This window comes from Thermobia domestica, chromosome 2, assembly GCF_964235325.1.
Source record: "Thermobia domestica chromosome 2, izTheDome1.hap1.1, whole genome shotgun sequence".
Classification (NCBI taxonomy): Eukaryota; Metazoa; Arthropoda; class Insecta; order Zygentoma; family Lepismatidae; genus Thermobia; species Thermobia domestica.
Genome location: NC_137455.1, coordinates 133721325 through 133741364, shown reverse-complemented (window position 1 = coordinate 133741364; position 20040 = coordinate 133721325). Strand labels below are relative to the sequence as shown.

General features: G+C 32.4%; 1 protein-coding gene across 1 annotated transcript in view; it reads right to left on the bottom strand.

Moving 5' to 3' along the window:
- LOC145679181 (uncharacterized) overlaps positions 1-20040 on the bottom strand; it is a 75192-nt gene that overhangs the window by 51944 nt on the left and 3208 nt on the right. The window contains exon 2 of the mRNA XM_081749772.1: positions 12638-12877. Coding sequence (XP_081605898.1) covers positions 12638-12877 — 240 coding nt within the window. The remainder of the gene's footprint in view (positions 1-12637; positions 12878-20040) is intronic.

Sequence of the window (20040 nt, the reverse complement as noted above, 5' to 3'; positions counted from 1 at the left end):
GGGGGTATTAGAAAATGTTTTGCATTTATCTATTTCAATTGCATCATAATGCTTTTATGGATAATAGATTTAGCTGAGGACATTATTATTAATTAATATTCTTATGTATAAGTTCATATGTAGGAAGGTGAGAAAACTTGCGATTGTTGGACATCAAAATGCCACTAGACTAAACTTCACGTTGTTTCCTTTGTTTGCATCTTGCACGTATACTTTTATCTCAAGTCTAAATACCTGCTTACATTTTATGACATAAAATGAGGAAGAAAGTGGTTCAAGCTTTTCTAAGTGTCGGTTCCAGTATTTGTCTGATATGAAAAAGGAAAACAGGAAGAGTTTGGGCATTTGGTATCCAGCATAGAGGCGGGATCTCGGTCAAATGAAACGAAAAAGTTGCAGTTAGTATTCTTAGTTTTTTCTATATTGTACGATACTTTCTATGGATGAATTGTCAATAAGTGAGAAGATAATCCTTTATCTTGAAGCACGAATGGATACACACTTTAAAAAGTTTACTGGGAGGACTTAAAACTGGTTCTAAATTATCGTGAAATGAGAGTATTCCTTACAAATGTGAACCAGTAGCCATGTGATAAATGTGAAACAGATTGTGTCAAGTGCCATGTTGAGAATGGACAATGCACACACGTAACACTATCTGCCCTTCCTTTGCTTCGTTTTCTCTAAGACTCTTCCATTTCAAGAAATAGAGTTAGTCGTGTGTTTGTATATATAAGACTGGCCACCCTGAAAAAAATCTTCACAGCCGGGAGTGGGTGGAGAAACTCAGCTGGAAGGGTCGCGAAGATCGAATTCCGTAGACTTGCAACCTCCTGAGATGCGGATATTAGATGTTCTATATTTGTGACTGGACACAAAGAAGCATAGTTTCGCACGATTTGTTCTTGGAGGTCAATGGCCAGAACACTACCCTCATAAAGGGGTGGTGAAGGAAGGTGTGAATAAGAAAAAGCACGTACAGGAATTCAGGAAATGGTTGTACGTATTTGTTTACCCTGTCTGTTTTCGTAAAACCATTAGCTATATCAACTCCTTTCATCAGTGGGGAGCTTTAGTAATTCGGGAAAATTCTCAAGGTTAAAACTAACCATCTCAATTGTCAACTATTGGCATCTGTCGGCTTGTCAAAAGATAGCGGAGTGTCTGAGATATCAATTCCCGAAGATTTTCTTAAAACATCTTTTGCTCCGAGGGAAACACTTCTAGCTCATTAACAAGAGGTAGTTAACTACAATATTAGAATGTGCATATCTGCCAAAAAGAATAAAACAAATACATCTAGAATGAACCACCATTCAGTAACAACTGAAAAGATGTCATATAAATTTCATATGAATTTCTCAATTTACAACTTAGCTTTTCTTGTTTTCAATCTGAATAACTCAGTGTGCTATAATATCAATTTCAATAAACTGCGTACATACGCTTCTATTTCATGGTTGTTTGTGTTATTGTGTTTTCAATCCGAATAATCCAATGTACCAGACTAGTTTTGAGGAAGAGAAATGTATGCACATATATTAAACATACTATAGTAATATTTTCTAGTACTGTATATTTTTATGAATACTCTATATACATTATTTATAAGTAGCTGTCGTGCCACTGCTTATTAAAATTTTACAATCAAGTAATACTAGAAATCCTATTCTAAAAATACACAAATCACACTTATTTTCTGTAAGTTGGCCATCTGTCTAACTTGGCCACTTTTCGATGGAAACGATGGTGGCCAACATAGACAGGTTTCACTGTATTAAAGATATTTGTAAATAAATAAACCACATTAAAATAATTAAAACTACTTAAATTAATACTTCACTTTATGTTCTTATTTGCCTAACTGGTGCAAGTAGTTGCGAATTTTTTATTGTACTATGGTATAGCGGTGTCTGAGTTTAATCTTATTTTCGTCTTTGATTAAAAAATGTACAAGGGGATGGCCAAATCTGGATTTATTAATATTCGGATTCCGGATACTAAAATCGGAGAAATCTGCATATTGAGCAAAATCTGGATTTAAGAGGAATCCGGATTTCGGAGAAAATCTTGACTTCGGAGGAATCCGGATTTTGGAGCAATCCGGATACTGGAGAAAATCCGAACTTCGGAGGACTTTGGATTTTAGAGAAAAAAATCCAGATTTCGATAAACTTGCTATTTTATATACAATTTGCAAGTAAAATCATAGTTACACTTCAATATAACTAGGCGAAAGATAACGCAGAACACTACTTGTGAGAACAGAGATCAACGAAGAGATTTCAGAACAGGACATACTATGACTAACAACTTTGCTTTAACGTCCTTAATATTTAAGTCTACGAATTTACTCCGTTAGCATTGATGAAGGTGAAGCTTGCAATGAATCTGTGAACCACATTATGAAAGATTGTTTTGACTTCACAATGACCTCAATATCATATCACATTCAATAAACAAATGAAGACACGGGGGACATGATTTTAGCAGCTGCCGCCACACGCGTCTTTCACGCAGGCCTTGCAAATGCATTCGCAAAAGTTATTCGTTTTCTTGTGTGCGTCCTGCTATTACGCCCACAGAAAAAATTAGGAATTATGTTTCTGATTTTTGTTTGGGGCATTTCTTAAGCATGTAGGGGCAAAGGTGTCTCAGTGGTAAAGCATTCATCTCTGGTGCTTGGGGTCCCCGGGTTGATTCCAGCTCGCGCGAAGTGGGCTTGGTGGTAGGCAAACATCATATGGGTGAGTTTTCTCGGGGCTGTTCTGTTTCCTCCCACTTTTTTCACTATTTTTACTTATTCTGATCATCATATCTTTTAGCTTACACGGCGTAATCGGGGACGGAAAACTGAAATATTTCATTTTATTCTCCTTAAGTACATAAAATCCAGTTCTTTAGTCAGGTAACATAACAATAATAGAATATCATGTAACAGGAGATGATATTAAGAAATCCGTTATAAGAGAAAATGCAATTATAGGGCTATCAAAATTTACTAAGCTATTATGATATGATATTACTGATGTTTTGTGCTCATTTGTTTGGGCCGTGGTTGTAGAGCGTTCATCTCTGGTGCGTGGGGTCCCGGGTTCAATCCCTGCTCCCACCAAGTGTACTTTGTGGTAGACAAACACCGTGTGCGTGTGTTTCCTCGGGGTTCTCCTGTTTCTTCCTACTTTCTTCATTCCACCATTTCATTCATTTCTCATAATCACCGTCTCCTTTAGCATTACCGGCATACTCGTGGGACGTAAAACTCAAAAAAATTCAAATTTATTTTTGTTTGGGGCTTAATGTTCTCTTTCAGCAGCGAGTCTAATGAGACCACTCTCGTTCCAAAGGCGAGAACACTTACCAGTTATCCTAGGGAATCAAAAACAAATGTGCTTGGCAACACTTCCTTTCACTCCAACTGTGGTGTATATTCATGATAATCAGATCTAATAAGATCGCAATTGAAAGATTGTGGCAAAATCGTGGCAAAGAATACCAAAATCAAGCCGTGGCAAACAACACTCCACCGAGTATAGAATAAACTCTGGTTGTTTCTCGTAACTAATACACAAGCTGATTTGTGTAGGTGTTCTTCCAATAAAATAATAAAAGGAACGTAAAAACTGCACTATTAGCGCTGCGTTCTAAAAGCAACAAGTAATTTCATTTTAATTTTCAAAATAAAAAAATATTTCTTTTTTATATATGTATGTACTTGTTCTATCGAATCGTCATTATTTCCAATACATTTTCATACATAATGGTAGTTTTACAATACAAATGTCTGCTCTAAGATGTTGATTATACAAAATTCCAATATTGAAATTATGATTTACGAGTGTTAAACACAATAAAATCAAAGCATTTCTTCTTATTTTCTGGTATAAAAGTAATCTTCATATGGAACATTTATGTAGTTATTTCATTACATAGGCAGACCTATATGTGAAGAAAGAGTGGAATTTTCTGTTTTTCAAATAATTGATAAATTCACAATGGTTCGTTTTCGATTTCTTGTTAAATTTTAAATATTGGAATGGGATATGTGTATTTACAAACTGGATGTATGTTCCCTGCACTTCACATATATATACATACATACATACACACACACACACACACACACACACACACACACACACACACACACAGAGAGAGAGAGAGAGAGAGAGAGAGAGAGAGAGAGAGAGAGAGAGAGAGAGAGAAAGAAAGAAAGAAAGAAAGACTGTCTAAATTTTTACTTCCCAACTTGAAATATTAGAAAATTTTCTGGTTCCCGAAAGCTAATTGGAAAATTACAATTTGCTGCTGTCTAATTTTTTTCTACAGGAATCGAATTTTATATCTCGATGTGCAGTTAAATATAGTGGAAAAATTTCAACCTAAGATCACTATACATAATATCCAAAACTTTCCGGCGTATGAAAGTTTTTCCACTTGTTTCTACATCGCAATGAAAATTTTCCGATCCATGAAAATTCCTTTCTAAAGAGCAATAAAACTTTCCGATTCACAAAAAAGGGTTTCACTTTTTGCTTCAAAATGAAAGTTTTTCGACTGATAAAAAGTCTTTTTATTTTTCCATAGAAGACAGAAAATATTTCGATTTATGAAAAATTGCTTCAATGGTTCCTAGATAGTACTGAAAATTGTTTGAGCCATGAAAATTTTCAGATTCTTTAAACGATCTTTCACTTGTTAACAATTTGTTTAGAACGAACATTTTCCGGAAAAATATAGAAGAAAATTTTCCACCTCACATCACAACTAAACAACGACGTAGGAATAAGTGGAGTATGTTTTTATGAATCGGAACATTTTCATCACTGGGTATAATATAATTACAACACATATAGTGTAATATTTACAATCGCCATACAAATTTTTATAGATTACTTCATTTTTGAGTTTTACGACCGACGAGCGTGACTTTAGACTAAAGGAAACAATGAGAAAGTAAGAAGTAATTTGAAACATAGAGATAATTTAATGTAATGTGCCATCACAGTTTAGTTATTATAATTTTTTTAGGACCAATACTTTCCGAACATACCGTGTATTGAAAATTTACACATAATTTTTGGTTTATGTCTTAAATCCGTTTTTTCTTTATCTAAACCAAAATTAACGCACGAATTTCAGAATACCCTAGGAAAAATCATATTTCGGGAAATAATTTCTTTATTTATATAGTATCTCATAGTGGATTTTTGTATATGGGCAACTCAAATGGATGATTACTGGAATTATACATCTTAATGCGATATAAAAACATAGGTCAGTAATTGGACAGAATTTTCTGATATTGTCCACCAATCTGATATTTGTTAGAATAATTTAGACCTCCCCGTGTCCCTTTGAGATGGAAATATCCTTCCAAAATCCAGTTTCATCCAGCTTTTACCAGTAGCGTGGCGTGGGATTTCGATATGGAGATGCCAAAGTTAGTCACTTGTGTGAAACAATACTGCTGAAGTCAGCAATGCATAGCTATTAAGAGGGTAAATATAGGATTATAAAAAAATGGGGGGAAAGAGTGAAGCATACAGAAGCATATGCGTGGATTACGTTAGAAGCCAATATTTAATTGTCTCAGCTCCTTCTTACCACTACCATTGTGACGAGAAAATTCCGCCCCACTGTAGTATGAACATTGTTTTCAGTATAGTTCCCTTTATTTTTTTCTCGTGAGCAGCTTCTTTCTCCGTATACCATACTTCAATCTCGCTCTTTATTATTATTATTTTTTAAAAAAGATATGTCTCCTCTAGAAACTCAGACGCCCGTTCGTGAGTATGACCTGAGTGTATACGTATATCATTTGAAGATGAAAATAGAAAACGCTTGAAACAACTCAGGGGGTCTGTTTCTGTGTGTCCATTTCGTTGTCAGATATTCAGAGACTGAACGGCGCATTCAATCTTTGCTAGGAGCGGGGAGTGCTGGCTCTCTTGGCCTACCAGATCGGTGACCGTGATTCTACAGAATGCTTTATATTTATGCCTGTGTATGTGAGCTCCCTAAAAGAATTTCTGGCTACGCCACTGGACATACTATTTATTTATGATGAAATTTAATAGTTTGTCTTTAATTACGATACATTTAATTACGATTAAAGCATAACTATCTTTATATTATTATTTACATAACCGACATGCTTCAAAAAGTCATTGAACTAGCCATTTCTGTTTTGTTGTATTTCCTTGACGTTAGCGTTCGTACGTTCTGTACAGAAACTATACCATAGTTCAAAATAGATAGAGTTGGAAATACTTGAGAATATACCGGCTTACATCTAAAGCAGCGTTTCCCAACCGGTGTGCCGCGGCACACTGGTGTGCCGTGAATGGGCAGCTGGTGTGCCGCGAGGAATCGAAACAAAATTATTAATTTTATAGCAATAAAATTGCAAAACGTAGGGAAAACTGTATATTTGTACAGTATTTCATGTTACTATGAACCTCTACTATGAATCTACAATTTTAAGTTTCATACAGGGTTACTGTTCTGTACATTTCTAATGTTGAAAAAAGTATTTGTTATAATTGTTATGACCATTATTGCTTCTTTATTGTTGCAGACTATTTCGTAACTTAAAAATTTAAAATATCATTCAATCCTTTCGACAAATTACCTACATTTATGTTTTAAAAGTAAGAGAGATTTGTTTGTTTGTTCGTTATTTTGTGATCTTCCTTCTTAGTAAAAGGTTGGATACAGTTTTTAAAAAGAAAGCGTATTTTTAGAAACCAGAGTCCAATATTTCATTGTGATTGTTTGCTATTTTTAAATTAGAATGAAAAATAAGCATAATGATTTACCAAGTTCAAAAAAAAAAAAAAAAAAAAAAAAAAACCAGAGAAAGAGCTTTCTTCTCTGTGAGGAGATCAATAATCACAGAAAAAATACCACTGAGTTTTATATTTAGATATAATAATATCTATAAGTGTGCCGCGAGAATCCAAGTAACACCCGTAGTGTGCCGCAAGTTGAAAAAGGTTGGGAAACGCTGATCTAAAGCAAATGTAGAGTTGCATGGGGGAGGGGGAGTGAGAAAGGAGGTAGCTGAGCATGCGCATTCGACAGAAAGCAGACGAAAATCCTGATGCTTGCAGTAGGCCTGGAAGCCCAAGGAACATAGCATACGACAGGAGGAAAGACAGAAAATGTGCATCTGAGTGACGCGCATGCGTAAGTTCCGCTTGTCAAAGTAATGCGAGAAAAGGCATTCAGAAGATTGTAGTGGAAATACTTGCGATAATTACAAGTAAACAATTTATATATAATGAAATACGTACTTTTTCTTATTAACAGAGGATGCCCGGCATACCGGCGTTCCCTTATGCTACGCCGTTGGCTTAAACTATTTCTCATTCGCTTTGTATTTTCCGCTGCCAAAATCCTTCTGCTCTGATTGGGAACTATGTTTCCGCCTTAGTATTATGGCGCGCCTTCATCTTGTTCTGCTTTGAACATGCTTGGAGTTAGACTACGTTAGTTCCGCTCCTAAAAAAATTGGATTTTCGACTGGGAAAGCAGTAGAATTCAGGTAACGATGCTTATAATAGTTAAATTAAAAAAAAAAAAAAAAAAAAACTCGAGAAGCTATCGGGTGTCTTAAACTATTGAAACTTCATTTTAAAAGAAGCAGTAAAACTAAAATACAAATATGGAATTTCTAGCCACGATCGCTTTGTTGGACAGTATCCACATCCCAGGACAGGAGTAAAGTGATTAATAGTGCATTGATTTTTAGGTGTTGTAATTCATTAAAATTAAGATACAGTGATCTAAAACAGTTAGAATATCCCTTTTATTCCCTCCAAAGCTAATTAGGTTACGATACGTCTGTCCATGTATATAGTCTTGGTGTAGTTTGTGTGATTTTTTTACTTGGCGATATATGATTTTGTTCATTACTAAATTTACCGCAGCTTCCAACAAAAATGGATTAAGTAATTTCATAAAGGTTCTTTTCCCTTCCGGAAAGGAATCTGGTTTTCTTTAATAGTTTCAATATGTCCCTCTTGGGGCATTGAAATAATCTTCAAATTAAAAAATGGAATAGTTTGATAGAGGGGCCACTTACCTCTGATTATTCCGTTCCCTTTCAGTTCGCAGAGCCGATTCTCGATGTGGTGAAATTAGTGATTTGTATACGTATAATTAATTTGTGTGATAATATGGATTAATATGTATAGTGATATGCGTAATTTAGTATGTTGATAGTAGCAGTGATGTGTGTGCATGTATAATTAATATATTTAAGGACAATGTATTATTCATCTTTTTTGATCCGCTGTAATAAGTACATTGATCCATAATGCAAATTCATAGTAATTTCGTACCGTTATCTCATGGTGTACAACGCATTGTTAGTTTTCATTATAGTACAAAGCGTGTTTGGGAGTGCAAAGTATATTCTCATATTACAACGCCATCTAGCGTTCGGTGAGGAAATACTCGAGGCTAGTGTTTTGTTCCTCGAGACGTAAGAATCTAGTAAATTTTAAAAAAATCACTAGTTTTTCGTGATTATTGAGTCATATATAGCAGTTCTGGTCCATAGAAATAGATAAATAGACGAATTACATTACCAACTAACCGCTCTGAAAAGCGCAATGCGTTATATAGTCTAGTAATTAAATAATTAATAAAAAAGAATGTTACGTTTCTTCTTAAACCGAAGTTTGCCAAATAACACTATTCTGTCGTCAGATAGCGCTTTCAAATTTTCTCTCTTCGTTACGTTCTGTGAACGACCTCATTGTTGTTTCCAAAATGTAATCGCATTTCGTTAGGAGTACAGTCAATGGTATTAAATTTTCATTACATACATAGATAATATGGAGCCATGAAGTGCAAATATGTTGAAATGTATGTAGGGATAATTGAGTATTGGTTTGGTATAGGTTAAATATACGCGTTCAGCCTTATACTTGTAATAGTACTTTGTGACTGAATTTTTTTCTACTAATTTCTTACTAAGCCTAGTCCATCACTGTTAGCAGAGGTGACGAAAAGGATATGAGTTAATGACATAGTAAATTAATTACCGTAATATCTCATTATTTCCGTACCAAGGTGTTAATCCTTCCCCGCTATTATTTTCTTTTTACTTAGTTTTTAAATGATGTAGTGATTGAAAGTAAATGACACCTCAAGGTTGGCGCCCAGCGGAGTTCGGAGCTATTAGTAAGATTTGGCAGAAAACTTGCTAGTACATATTTTATTTTATTTATTTTTTTTTTTTCATTTTGGCAAATCCCAGTTAGAGTTTTCTCTATTTTATTGAGTTCATTCCAGTTTTCCATACTTTACTGAGAACTTCCCTTAGTTTCTCAGGGATCGGATACTTCTTTATTTAGAAATCCTAAATTAAGAGACCACACTGAACTTCCGGTAGGGCCGGAGTCTCCAATATGTAGGTCGGACACAGCGCAAAGTATGATTTTCATAAAGCCCCTGTGTTTGTAAAAATCCTGCTCTGGTCACGGACTAGCTTGTGAGTTTGGAGATATATTTATTAGAGACCATACATATAGTAGGCCATCTGTTTCGGCATATGAAGATATATTTGGCTCTGAAATTGACAATTGTCATATAAAATTCGACCACTTACCTTTGTAGTCTCACCGCAATAGCTTATTTTCTTTTGTGCGCCGCTGTTTTCTCTTATCCAGCTATCCTTCTCTTTTCTCTTCTCTAAGAACTTTTTTTATTTTTCAACCTTACCCCCAAGTTTTAACTTCAAGAATTTTTTACCATTTAAAATACATCATTTGAATTTGAATTTCCGACTAAGATATTGCAAGACATAATTCATTTAGGTATTCAATTATTTGAAATATTGAGGAATTTGAAATATATTTCCAGCGCAATGCCGAACGATAGTCCGGTATATAATCCAGCTTTCGTGTTCGTCTTTTTTATCATTATCCGTTTGAAATTCTCCGTTGTACTATTCGTTATTTCCACTTTTGTATATATAATTTCTGCGTTTACGTGCCTGCCGTGCACTTTAAATGTCCTCCTTATGAAATTGTTTGAGAATATACATTTTTTTAACATTATGCACGGTTAATTAGTTTTTATATAGTCGGATTTTTCTTGGGTGAAGTGTTGCAATCTTAGAATTTTATTATTCCGGGTCAGTGATTTGAAGGATTAAATGATGATTGAATTTAAGTGTGTTAAATTATAAACACGCGTTGAATATAAATGTGATATTCAAGTAAAATGTTTAAGGTTGATCTACGTAGATAATTATGTGTTAAGGATTCTGGCAACTACCACGTACGGTCGTTGGTTGTCATAGTTTCGGAAAATTTGACGAATAGAAAATGTGAATTTAAAGTATATCGCCTTATGTTAGATTTTTTGTGGTTAACTAATATGTGTAAATATTAACATCTCCTGTTGTTATACTAAATGCATGTGGCACGGAATTAAGGCAGGTCATCATAACCCTAATTTATTATTAAATTTACCCTCAAGTCTATAAACCTCAAACCTTCTTGTACAGCTACACTTCAGTTTCATTCATCATATACCAATCTTCGAACCTGAACAGTTTTCCCCCTTAGTAATCGTGGTCTTGATATGATAGTGAAATCTCTTTGAACCTAGAAAATTCTCGTTTTTTACATTGTACTATATAACTATAAATGATTGCATCTAATGTGATACAAGGTGATAGTGATTTAAAAGGCTAGTAAATGGACGAGATAGGGAATGGAATGACAAAATGAGTGACGTGGTCACTGTGTAATTAGTTACAAAAGTTTGTTTCTTAATCATGGAAATTAAAAAAATGTATAAACAAGTAAGGCTACGAACTGAATATGTGTTACTCACAATCAATCAATATTATTTCATGTGTACATATCTAAATAAAGTGAAATTAAGTACATTGACACCAAAAGGGTTCCTTATGAACACGTGACATAAAATTTCATCTGAAAGTTCGAGAAAGGATTCGTTTAAAATCTTTTTATGTTTTTTTTCTTTCATATGAGATATAGACTCTTTTAACCATCGTCATAACTTTGTTTCTTTCCTTTCTTATGAGATGTAATAGAATGTAACTAAATTTTGCAATTTACGTTTTATTTTATCAAAATTTAAATTATTTTTTGTGCTTCTCTTTTTTCATCCTTCGGTTAGTATCAAATCTATATTGATGTAATCCAAGATTCCATGTGTAATGATACATTTATATGTATACTTATTTGCATGTTCTTATCATTTTATGTTTAATTTCTCAATAGATGTAATAAATGTTAATCAACTGAAGTTAGATATTATAAATAGTTTTTTTTAAACTGATTTACCTATCAATACATTGTGCTATATGTATTTGTGCGTACCTTTAGCTTTAAGTCGTAGCCTTTAATCTTGATATACGACGATGGTGTTTACAACATGTGTGTGCATTATAGTATATTTGTATTGGTTCATGGTCGAGGTCATGAAAGTTAGGTAATTGTAATTAAACACTGAGAGGAAAGCCAAAACAACAGAATGAGTTGAAATAGCAATCTTTTCAAGAATTTAAAAAACTCCTATTCGTGGAAAATGTGTAAATCCCTTTGATTTTTTCCTTGGCTAATTCAAATGTGTGTTCGATCTCTACTATGGAAATTCAGGTACTGGATAAAGGTTATTCAACATTTGAAAATAACAGACAAACGATTAAATTAAAACTTCTTATCACGTGGGCTGGGTCAGGCCAACTCCCACTTGTGCAGTTGCGTGGATCCAGGGCAGGGTAGTATGAGTCTCTCTTGTCTCTTCAGTATCAATTCAGAATTGATTCTCAAATAATAAAAATCGGGTATGAATCAGCTTTTCAATAACTATCCATGTTTTTTTTTATCACATTTCCTTCATTTGTCCAGTAATTCTAAAGCTCTCGTTTCTTCTTTCTTCTTTTCCTCTTTCTCTTTTCCTTCTTTTTTCCTACCTGTTTCTTCTTCTTCACTTTTCTGTTTTCTCTTTCTAATAAAACTGAAGAGAGGTCGTGACTGGGAGTTGTCGCTATAGACACGGTTATTAATTTTTTATGTTTCTCTTCGGAAATTCAATATAAATTAACCATTAACAAATCATATGTTTAAAGCAACATAATACTGAAATTCATATTTATTTATTTATTTATTTATTTATTTATTTATGTTTTCTAAATTATCAGATTGAATTTTTAAAATTAGCTACTCCCAATCACGACGATTGTATTCAAGAATTTGCCAACCTAATCAAGTTGGGGCTGTACCACTCGTAGTAATCCTTCACTGGTTAGATAAAATAAAACACGCATTTTGATTGTTTTGATTTAAATTTAGCGTATCAAATCAAATGGCTATGACAAGTGACCTATAATTTAACTTGGAATACGAAGCACATGAGTTCACGCCAGGAATCGAACCCAGGTCTTCCGCACCAAAGGCGCACATGCTTTCTACATAACCACGATGGCTGTCAACATGCGTTTTAAAATGTTACCTGTTAGTGAATATTATTTTTCCTTGATCTAACAAGATTTCAACAGTACCTACTCCCTCGCAATAATTATGTAATGTGTACACAATTTAATCATACCTGTAGCCTTTTAACGCAATTAGTCACAAGATCATACCTCCCATAGTGACGTAATTTCCTTGCCCATTTTCATCGTAGAAACCTACATGGAAGTAACTCGCCAGGTGGCAGTAGTTCTTTGCGAGTGCTTCTGCCTCAGCAGCTGAGTTAATTACAACCAAATGCGCTCCTTCACTCTCACATATTGTCTTTGCCTTGACCCAAGTTGTTGGTATGCAATGAAACTTGTAGTAGCCGAAGCCGGAGTAGTACGTGTATCCAGGTGAGAATGATATTCCTACAAAAGAATACTATAATTATAAGACATTATGTTTTATTCAAAACTATAAGACATTAATACATTTCACATATTAGATATCCCTACGATTCATTTTTGCTTAAAGGATTTTTATAAAACCAATCGTGTGGTCTTGTTTTACGACTACAACTTTTTTAATTAATTATTCACTGCAAACTATTATGGACGCTTGTACAAAATATAGGATAGCAATACTTACTAAGCACGTCTTCTAGATAGAGTTGTCAAATCTTATATTTTAGCCACAAGTTTTACGTTTTTTTAACATGGTTTACGTTACACGTTTTCATTTTACAAAAAAGAAAGATTTCTTCTATTTTTTAAACAAATGAAAAAGTTATAGTCCTGCCATATATAGAGTTGATTTCTCATACTGTTACCACTGATGCAACTTAATATTCAGAAAGAAATGCAAGAGTTACGTTTTCATCTCATATCTAACTGGCACCCTCAGAAAGAAATGCAAGAGTTATGTTTTAATCTCATATCCAATTGGCACCCAATTTTATATTAAAGAGTAATTTGGTGTTAGTATGTTTGTCTGTCAATATTGTTTTGATTCTATCGTAGTTTCGATGAGATACTGATGTCAGGAACAGAAACTACTGTGAACTAATAAAAGTAAAACTCCAAATAGTTCTCAGTACCGATATTCCTTGCGAGGATTTTTGGGAGTACAAAAAGAGATATGCTACTGTCAAGAAATGGAAAGCATTCATTAAAATACAACTAAAAAGCAGCAAAGATTTGATTAGATTTCAATTTTGCGTCCTTTTGAGCACCGAGGCTATGTGAGACGAGAATCTATACCTTAATATGGGGTCCAAACCACATGCAATTACAATATCTTTTTGTGTATAATATTTTACAACTATTTTATTGAAACTGCCCAGTTTTCAATTACAATTATTCTACTTTACAATATGAAACTATGTATTTGTTGTATGTAAATTCTAAATAATTTCCTTTTTGTTTCCCCGAGAGTCGTAAACTCATTCCTTTCTCTTCTCCGAGAAATCTGACGGTCGTACTTCCAGACTTTAGTCATATGTGAATAGTGTGTTATTGTAGGTTGAGCGCCATTTCCCCCTTTTAAAGCTTTTTATGTATAACACTAGATGAAATAATTATACTGTTACATAGCGCAAGAGCATAGGTTTTATGATATCCATAAAACCTTATATCTAAGAACTATAACTAACTTATATCTATAAGTTATATCTACTTCTCTTCTATCTTATAATGTTTCCAAGCTAAAGTATTTACACCATCCTGTAGTATATATCTTTCATCATTACTCGGATCTGACGCTAACTTATTAACAGCTATAGTATATATATATCATGCTTATGACTACGAATAAGGTTTATACCTTTATATGTTTTTATATTATCGAAAAGGATTTTCTTATAACCATCAAACTTTAAATCTTTCGCTACTATACATTTAGTTATTCCTTTTGCTTTTTTCGTTTCTTTATTTTCTGTTCTAAAGACATAAATCTTAGATCGTAATCCAATAAATTCGGCCATTATTTTACCATTGTTTTCATCTTTCAATTTGCCTAATACTTTTATATTTATTAGTGGTATTCCATATTTATTATCAAATAGATCAACCATTTCTTTTGAGTCTTTGTAGAAGTAATCTGTTTCTAACTCATATATAAAACTATCAGTATCCATGTAACATAAATCTATATTGATTCCATATTTAGGTTTCATAGTGTTGTAATGGAAATCGTACATTAATAGTTTTGATAATTCTAATAAACTCATTCCAGCATACATCGGTTTATTTAATTTTAATTTCTCTTTCTTCATATGAGTCGCACACAAATCTTCATTAAATATTGTTCTGTAATCAAAGTTTGGTTTACATATTAATTTTTCCATATTAATTTTTACATATTAATTAATTCCATATTAATTTTTCTACCTTCTTCGGAGCACCTTGTAAGGTAACACATGGTCACTTTCTAATATTTTCCACATTAATTTGTAAAAGTCCTTCTCGAAATCATTCTTAGCTTTCGTTCTCATATCAGTATTCAAATCTATGTATTTCTTTAACCAATCTGATTGTTTGAACGCTAATACTCTGTACACTTTCTTTAATCTCATTCCAAGTGGCCTATATAGTTTTAAATTTTTATAGTGAATAACATATCTTTATTTGTTATAAAGTCTGGTTAATAATTTTGATTGTTTTGATCCTAATGGGCACATGTTTTCTGGAGCTGATGGCAGATCTGAGTGTTCATTATGTAGATACTTTGGATATTCTAAATCAACATCTAATATATAACCTACCTCAGAATCATCTGGAAAATTCATTATATCTATGTAAGGTTTAACCAATTTAAAGTTCTTATAAGGCATTTTTGACTCATAGCCCAACCGTATAAATATGATTGATACTTTGAACATTCATTCTGGTTATAGGTTGCCATATACCCAGGTATTTCTTGTTTGCTTTTATATTTTACTACATTGTGAGATTCCACCTCTTATACCTTTCTCTATCATTAATAGCTTATAATAAGCCATCAACATTTCTAGATTGATTTTGTCATCTTTAACATTGAATCCCACGATAAGCCAGGAGCAATGAAATACCAAGCTGGATGTAAACCATAAGATTTTATACATATATCTCTAAAGTTTTCAAACACATCTGCTAATATTACCACATCCGTTTTGTTATGAAGTTCGGTATATTCTGCATGGTTTTTAATATCGCATAATTTCCAAACCTTTGCCGCATGTTCGTACTCTTGATCACTTATATGAGTTTAGGTAAGCGTATTAAAGAACATTTCTTTTGGTGGTAGTGTTATTTCTTTTAATCTTTCAATTGAGTCAATATAATCATAGCTATATACACCTTTTTGAATTACGAAATCTAATAGATCATTTGGAAAGTATTTTGATGTTTCTCTATATTGTTCTTTTCTAAGGTTATTCGCTAATTCTGCTAAACTCTTTGACATAAACCTAAATGTATCTAGAAATCGTATGTGGATCCGATTCTTTGTATCAAGCTTCACGCATTTGGAGTATGTTGTATATTTTTCCTAATTATTTGCAATTAGTTTTATCTCTTTCGTGTCATAAGCAAGCTCTTTAACAAACAGATGAGAGTCATAACCACTTATGTTGTGAGTAAATACTGAAATAAAATTAGGATTTCATTTGTTCAAATTACAAGAGCTGTGAGCTGCACCTCTAAACTTTCCAGTTAGAATATCATGATCTCTTACCTTTCCTTTATTTTTATTTATCTTATACAAACATTTTCTTAACTCAAATTTCCATTCTCTTAGTTTGTTGCTCATATCATCTTTATCTTTGTAGAATAGTATATTCTTTTTGAATGTATTTATTTCTTTTTCATTTGCTGGTGGTAAATCACTTAAGTTTCTCTCACATATATGACAAGCATCTGAGCTGCTATGTATATTTCTTCTTCCTCTTCAGTTAGAATATCCATGTCAACTAGGTGATTGTATATACTCTTTATTTCTATTGCTTCTTTTTGTAACATTTCAACAAATACTTTCGCAGCATCTAGATCAATATAATTAATAGGGCTTTTATAATCTCTATTTGAGTACTTAATATAGTAACAAAAACTCATTGGAACTTGAGTTTGGTATTTTACTGCTTTAGAACAATATGTTCTATTTCTATTTTAGATAATAAGCATTCAAAATCAGCATATATATTGCAAGTGGTACTCTTAAAGATTGATAATAGTTTTGAAATTCTATTTGATTGTCATATGGGTTCGGAAGTTCTGTTCTAACAGTCTCATATTCTTTACAATATTGCTCATGTTGTAACTGCTCTACATTTCTAAAATGTTTTGTTAAACACCTATCGCAGAAGTACAACTTCTCTTCATGTTTTGTTACTTGACTACTTATTAAACTTGATAAGTATTTTATCTGGCAATAATGATTATTTTTTTCATCTTTTATATATAATATATTAACATGTCTTCCTTGCTTATTTTTACTGATTTGAAGTGGATATATATTATATTTTTTATTATAAGTATAAACGTTAATTGAAATGTTACTTCTATTTTTGAACTCTACTATATGTTTTAATTGTACAGGGAATTCAATCCCATCACAATACTTATGATCTAATTCTTTAACAAGTTGTATATAGTTGGAAGGTCTTTGAGGGTGTGATTGATGATCTATAGGTTTTAAGTAACTTGCACAACATATAAGAAACATTTATTGTCTTTATTTCGAACATTAATTACTGCTTTCTTATCTGTAATTGGTTTAGGCAGTTCAATACAGGAAGGAGCTCTTAATGGTACATATTTGTTTAAAATGATTTCTAAATGTTTAATTTGGTGCAATATCCATCCTGTTCCTCTATCTTGAAATTCTTCCATTTCTCTACGAAATTTTTGTTTAGCATAGTATATGTATTCATCTAAGTCAGTGGATTCTAATATTCTCTCATTTGACATTTTAAAATTAAATTCCTCTACTTCTTTTTCTTTGATATAATAACAAATGAAAACAAGATTAACTTTAACTAGATGGAACTTAGCTCTTCTTTGATTTTGTTAACAGCAACTCTCCACTTACATCTAAAAATTTTATTGTGTCTTTATATTCACTTATGTTATCGACTTTAATGGTCTGCAATGTCTTTTTAATGTTGTTTCTTCTGTTTCTACTTTAATATGGATGAGTTCTGGATTAGTTCCTTCAATTACTTCTTCTTCAAATGGAAAAAGCTTTAAAGCTTTCATTCTATCTAGTCTTTTAGGTTTTGGTTCTTCAATGTAAATATTTGGGCTAACTTCAATCTATTTTGTTTGTCTTCATCTTCAAACCTATTAATACGATCAATAAGTTCTGCCTACCTTAATCAGGAATAACCTCTTATCCCTTTCTCTTCACATATACTTCTTAACTCTACTACAGTATGTTTAAGTAAAGACTTCATCATCTTTGTTTTGTTCTTGCAAATTTTGATCTGATTTCAATTAACTTAATAGTAATCGTGTTCTTTATTATAGAGCGGCTTCTATGAGGTTATTCCTAAAAGCCATAGATAATTACATTCTAAACTATATACTTAAGAATCTGCCTAATCATGACCCTGTACAGATTCGTTTTCTTTATCACTATCCCAATTTGATTCTAGTTCTGCATTCTCTTTTTCCTTTAACTCTATTTCTTTTAGCAACATTTCCTTTTGTTTTAATAGTACTTGTCTTTCTATTAGTGCTGCTAGAAGTTGAAGGTCTTCGTGAATAAGTTTAAGTTGATCAAGTATTAAATCGCAATTCATATTTATTATTTATTATACAGAAAATCTTTAAAAATGAAATTAACTATAATTATTTTATAGAAATCGCAATCAAATATGCCACTTCCTAAACAAGTATTATCTCTTACACTTGTATTCAATATTGCGTATTATTATTTAGGTGATGAAGATGATGATCTTTTAATGAATGTGGAGTGTGATACAGATTATATTTATTATAACCCAGATGAGTATGACAATTTAGATGATGATGATGAAATAGCTAATCCTGATTTGATTAATTTTTGCATTGCTATTGCTATGTTAGATTATTTATTTTAAAAAAAAGCTATTAAGGAAAATAAGGAACGCCTTATAAAATACTATTGAGAAGTATATTATGAACTTGTCAGATGAAACATTAGATACACTAACAGATGAGCAATGGTCTTATATGCATCTTAGTGAAAATGTTAGAGAAGATTTCGTACGTAAATACAAGGATAAGATCAATTTGGAAGACTTAACGTACAATGACTTATCAGCTTTCATAAGAGAGTTTGCAGATAGAGTTAACTGGCTGACTATGAAATGTAATTACTTATAAGAAGATTTTATATGAGAGTTTGCTGATAAGGTTGATTGGGGGATTATATCAAACAAAAATTTATCATATTTTATTAGAGAGTTTGCTAATAACGTTAAGTGGGAAGATATATCATGGTTTCAAACTTTATCTGAGAATTTTATAAGAGATTATGCTGATAGAGTATGTTGGAGAGAAATTTCAACGAGGCAACGTTTATCAAAAGCTTTTGTTTTAGAATTTAAAGATAAGATACCTAACGAGCTTCTATTTCTAAATCGCCACTATTTCAATTAGAGAGGACCTGATGATCCGAAACCTCCAGAAACTCTTTCGCTTTCGTTATCAAATTCTGTAACTACTTCAATTTGTAATGATTCATGTTTTATTAAAACTAACTTCAATCCTCTGAAATCTTTGAAGAATACTTTCACCATAAGGAAGGAAGTTAAAATATCTAAGCATTGCGTTAACTCCAAATAATTCACAGATAGACCATATTATTGATGTTCTTTTCTTAATTACCACCATAACTTCTCCGTGATATCCACTATCTATAACACCTGATCATACATCTATATCTTTTTTTAAACTCAAACTTGATCTAGAAAAGATTTTCCCAAAGTATCCTTTCGGTATGTCTATCTTAACTCCAGTTTTAAGTAGATGAGTATGTTCAGGTTTTATTCTTACAGTTTCAGAAGAATAGAAATCATAGCCAGCAGAGTCTTTTACCATAACTAGGAACAACACTATATTCATTTAAACAAACAACTTCGAGAGACATGATACAGTATTGACTTCGATGAGATAATTCGTAAAGGATTTCATTTTTTTATATTAGGACTACTCGGTTCTTGACATCTTATATGTCTCCTCTTATATGTTGTATAAACCTGTTAACTAGATCTATTTTGTTTAAAGGTGAATCCATATGAGAACCATACCATATTATTTCTTTATCATAACGTTCTTTAGTTCTGTTGAATAAGTTGATAGAGTTAGGATCATTAATATTAAGTAAGATACTCATAGAGGGATATTTAAGATTAAGTTGTTTAATTCTGGTTTCATAATTACAGGTTTATACTCTTCCAATCCAATACTTGAATTGTTCTGTCCTTTCTCTTTGATCTCGTTCTTCTTCGTGATAGTAAAGGAGTATTTCTTCAAGTTGTTCTTCCGAAAGATTCTTCTCGATAATGAATAATCTATGTATCTTTCCACGATCTTCTGTATATGGTGCTGCTATTGTTTTGAGATATTGATTT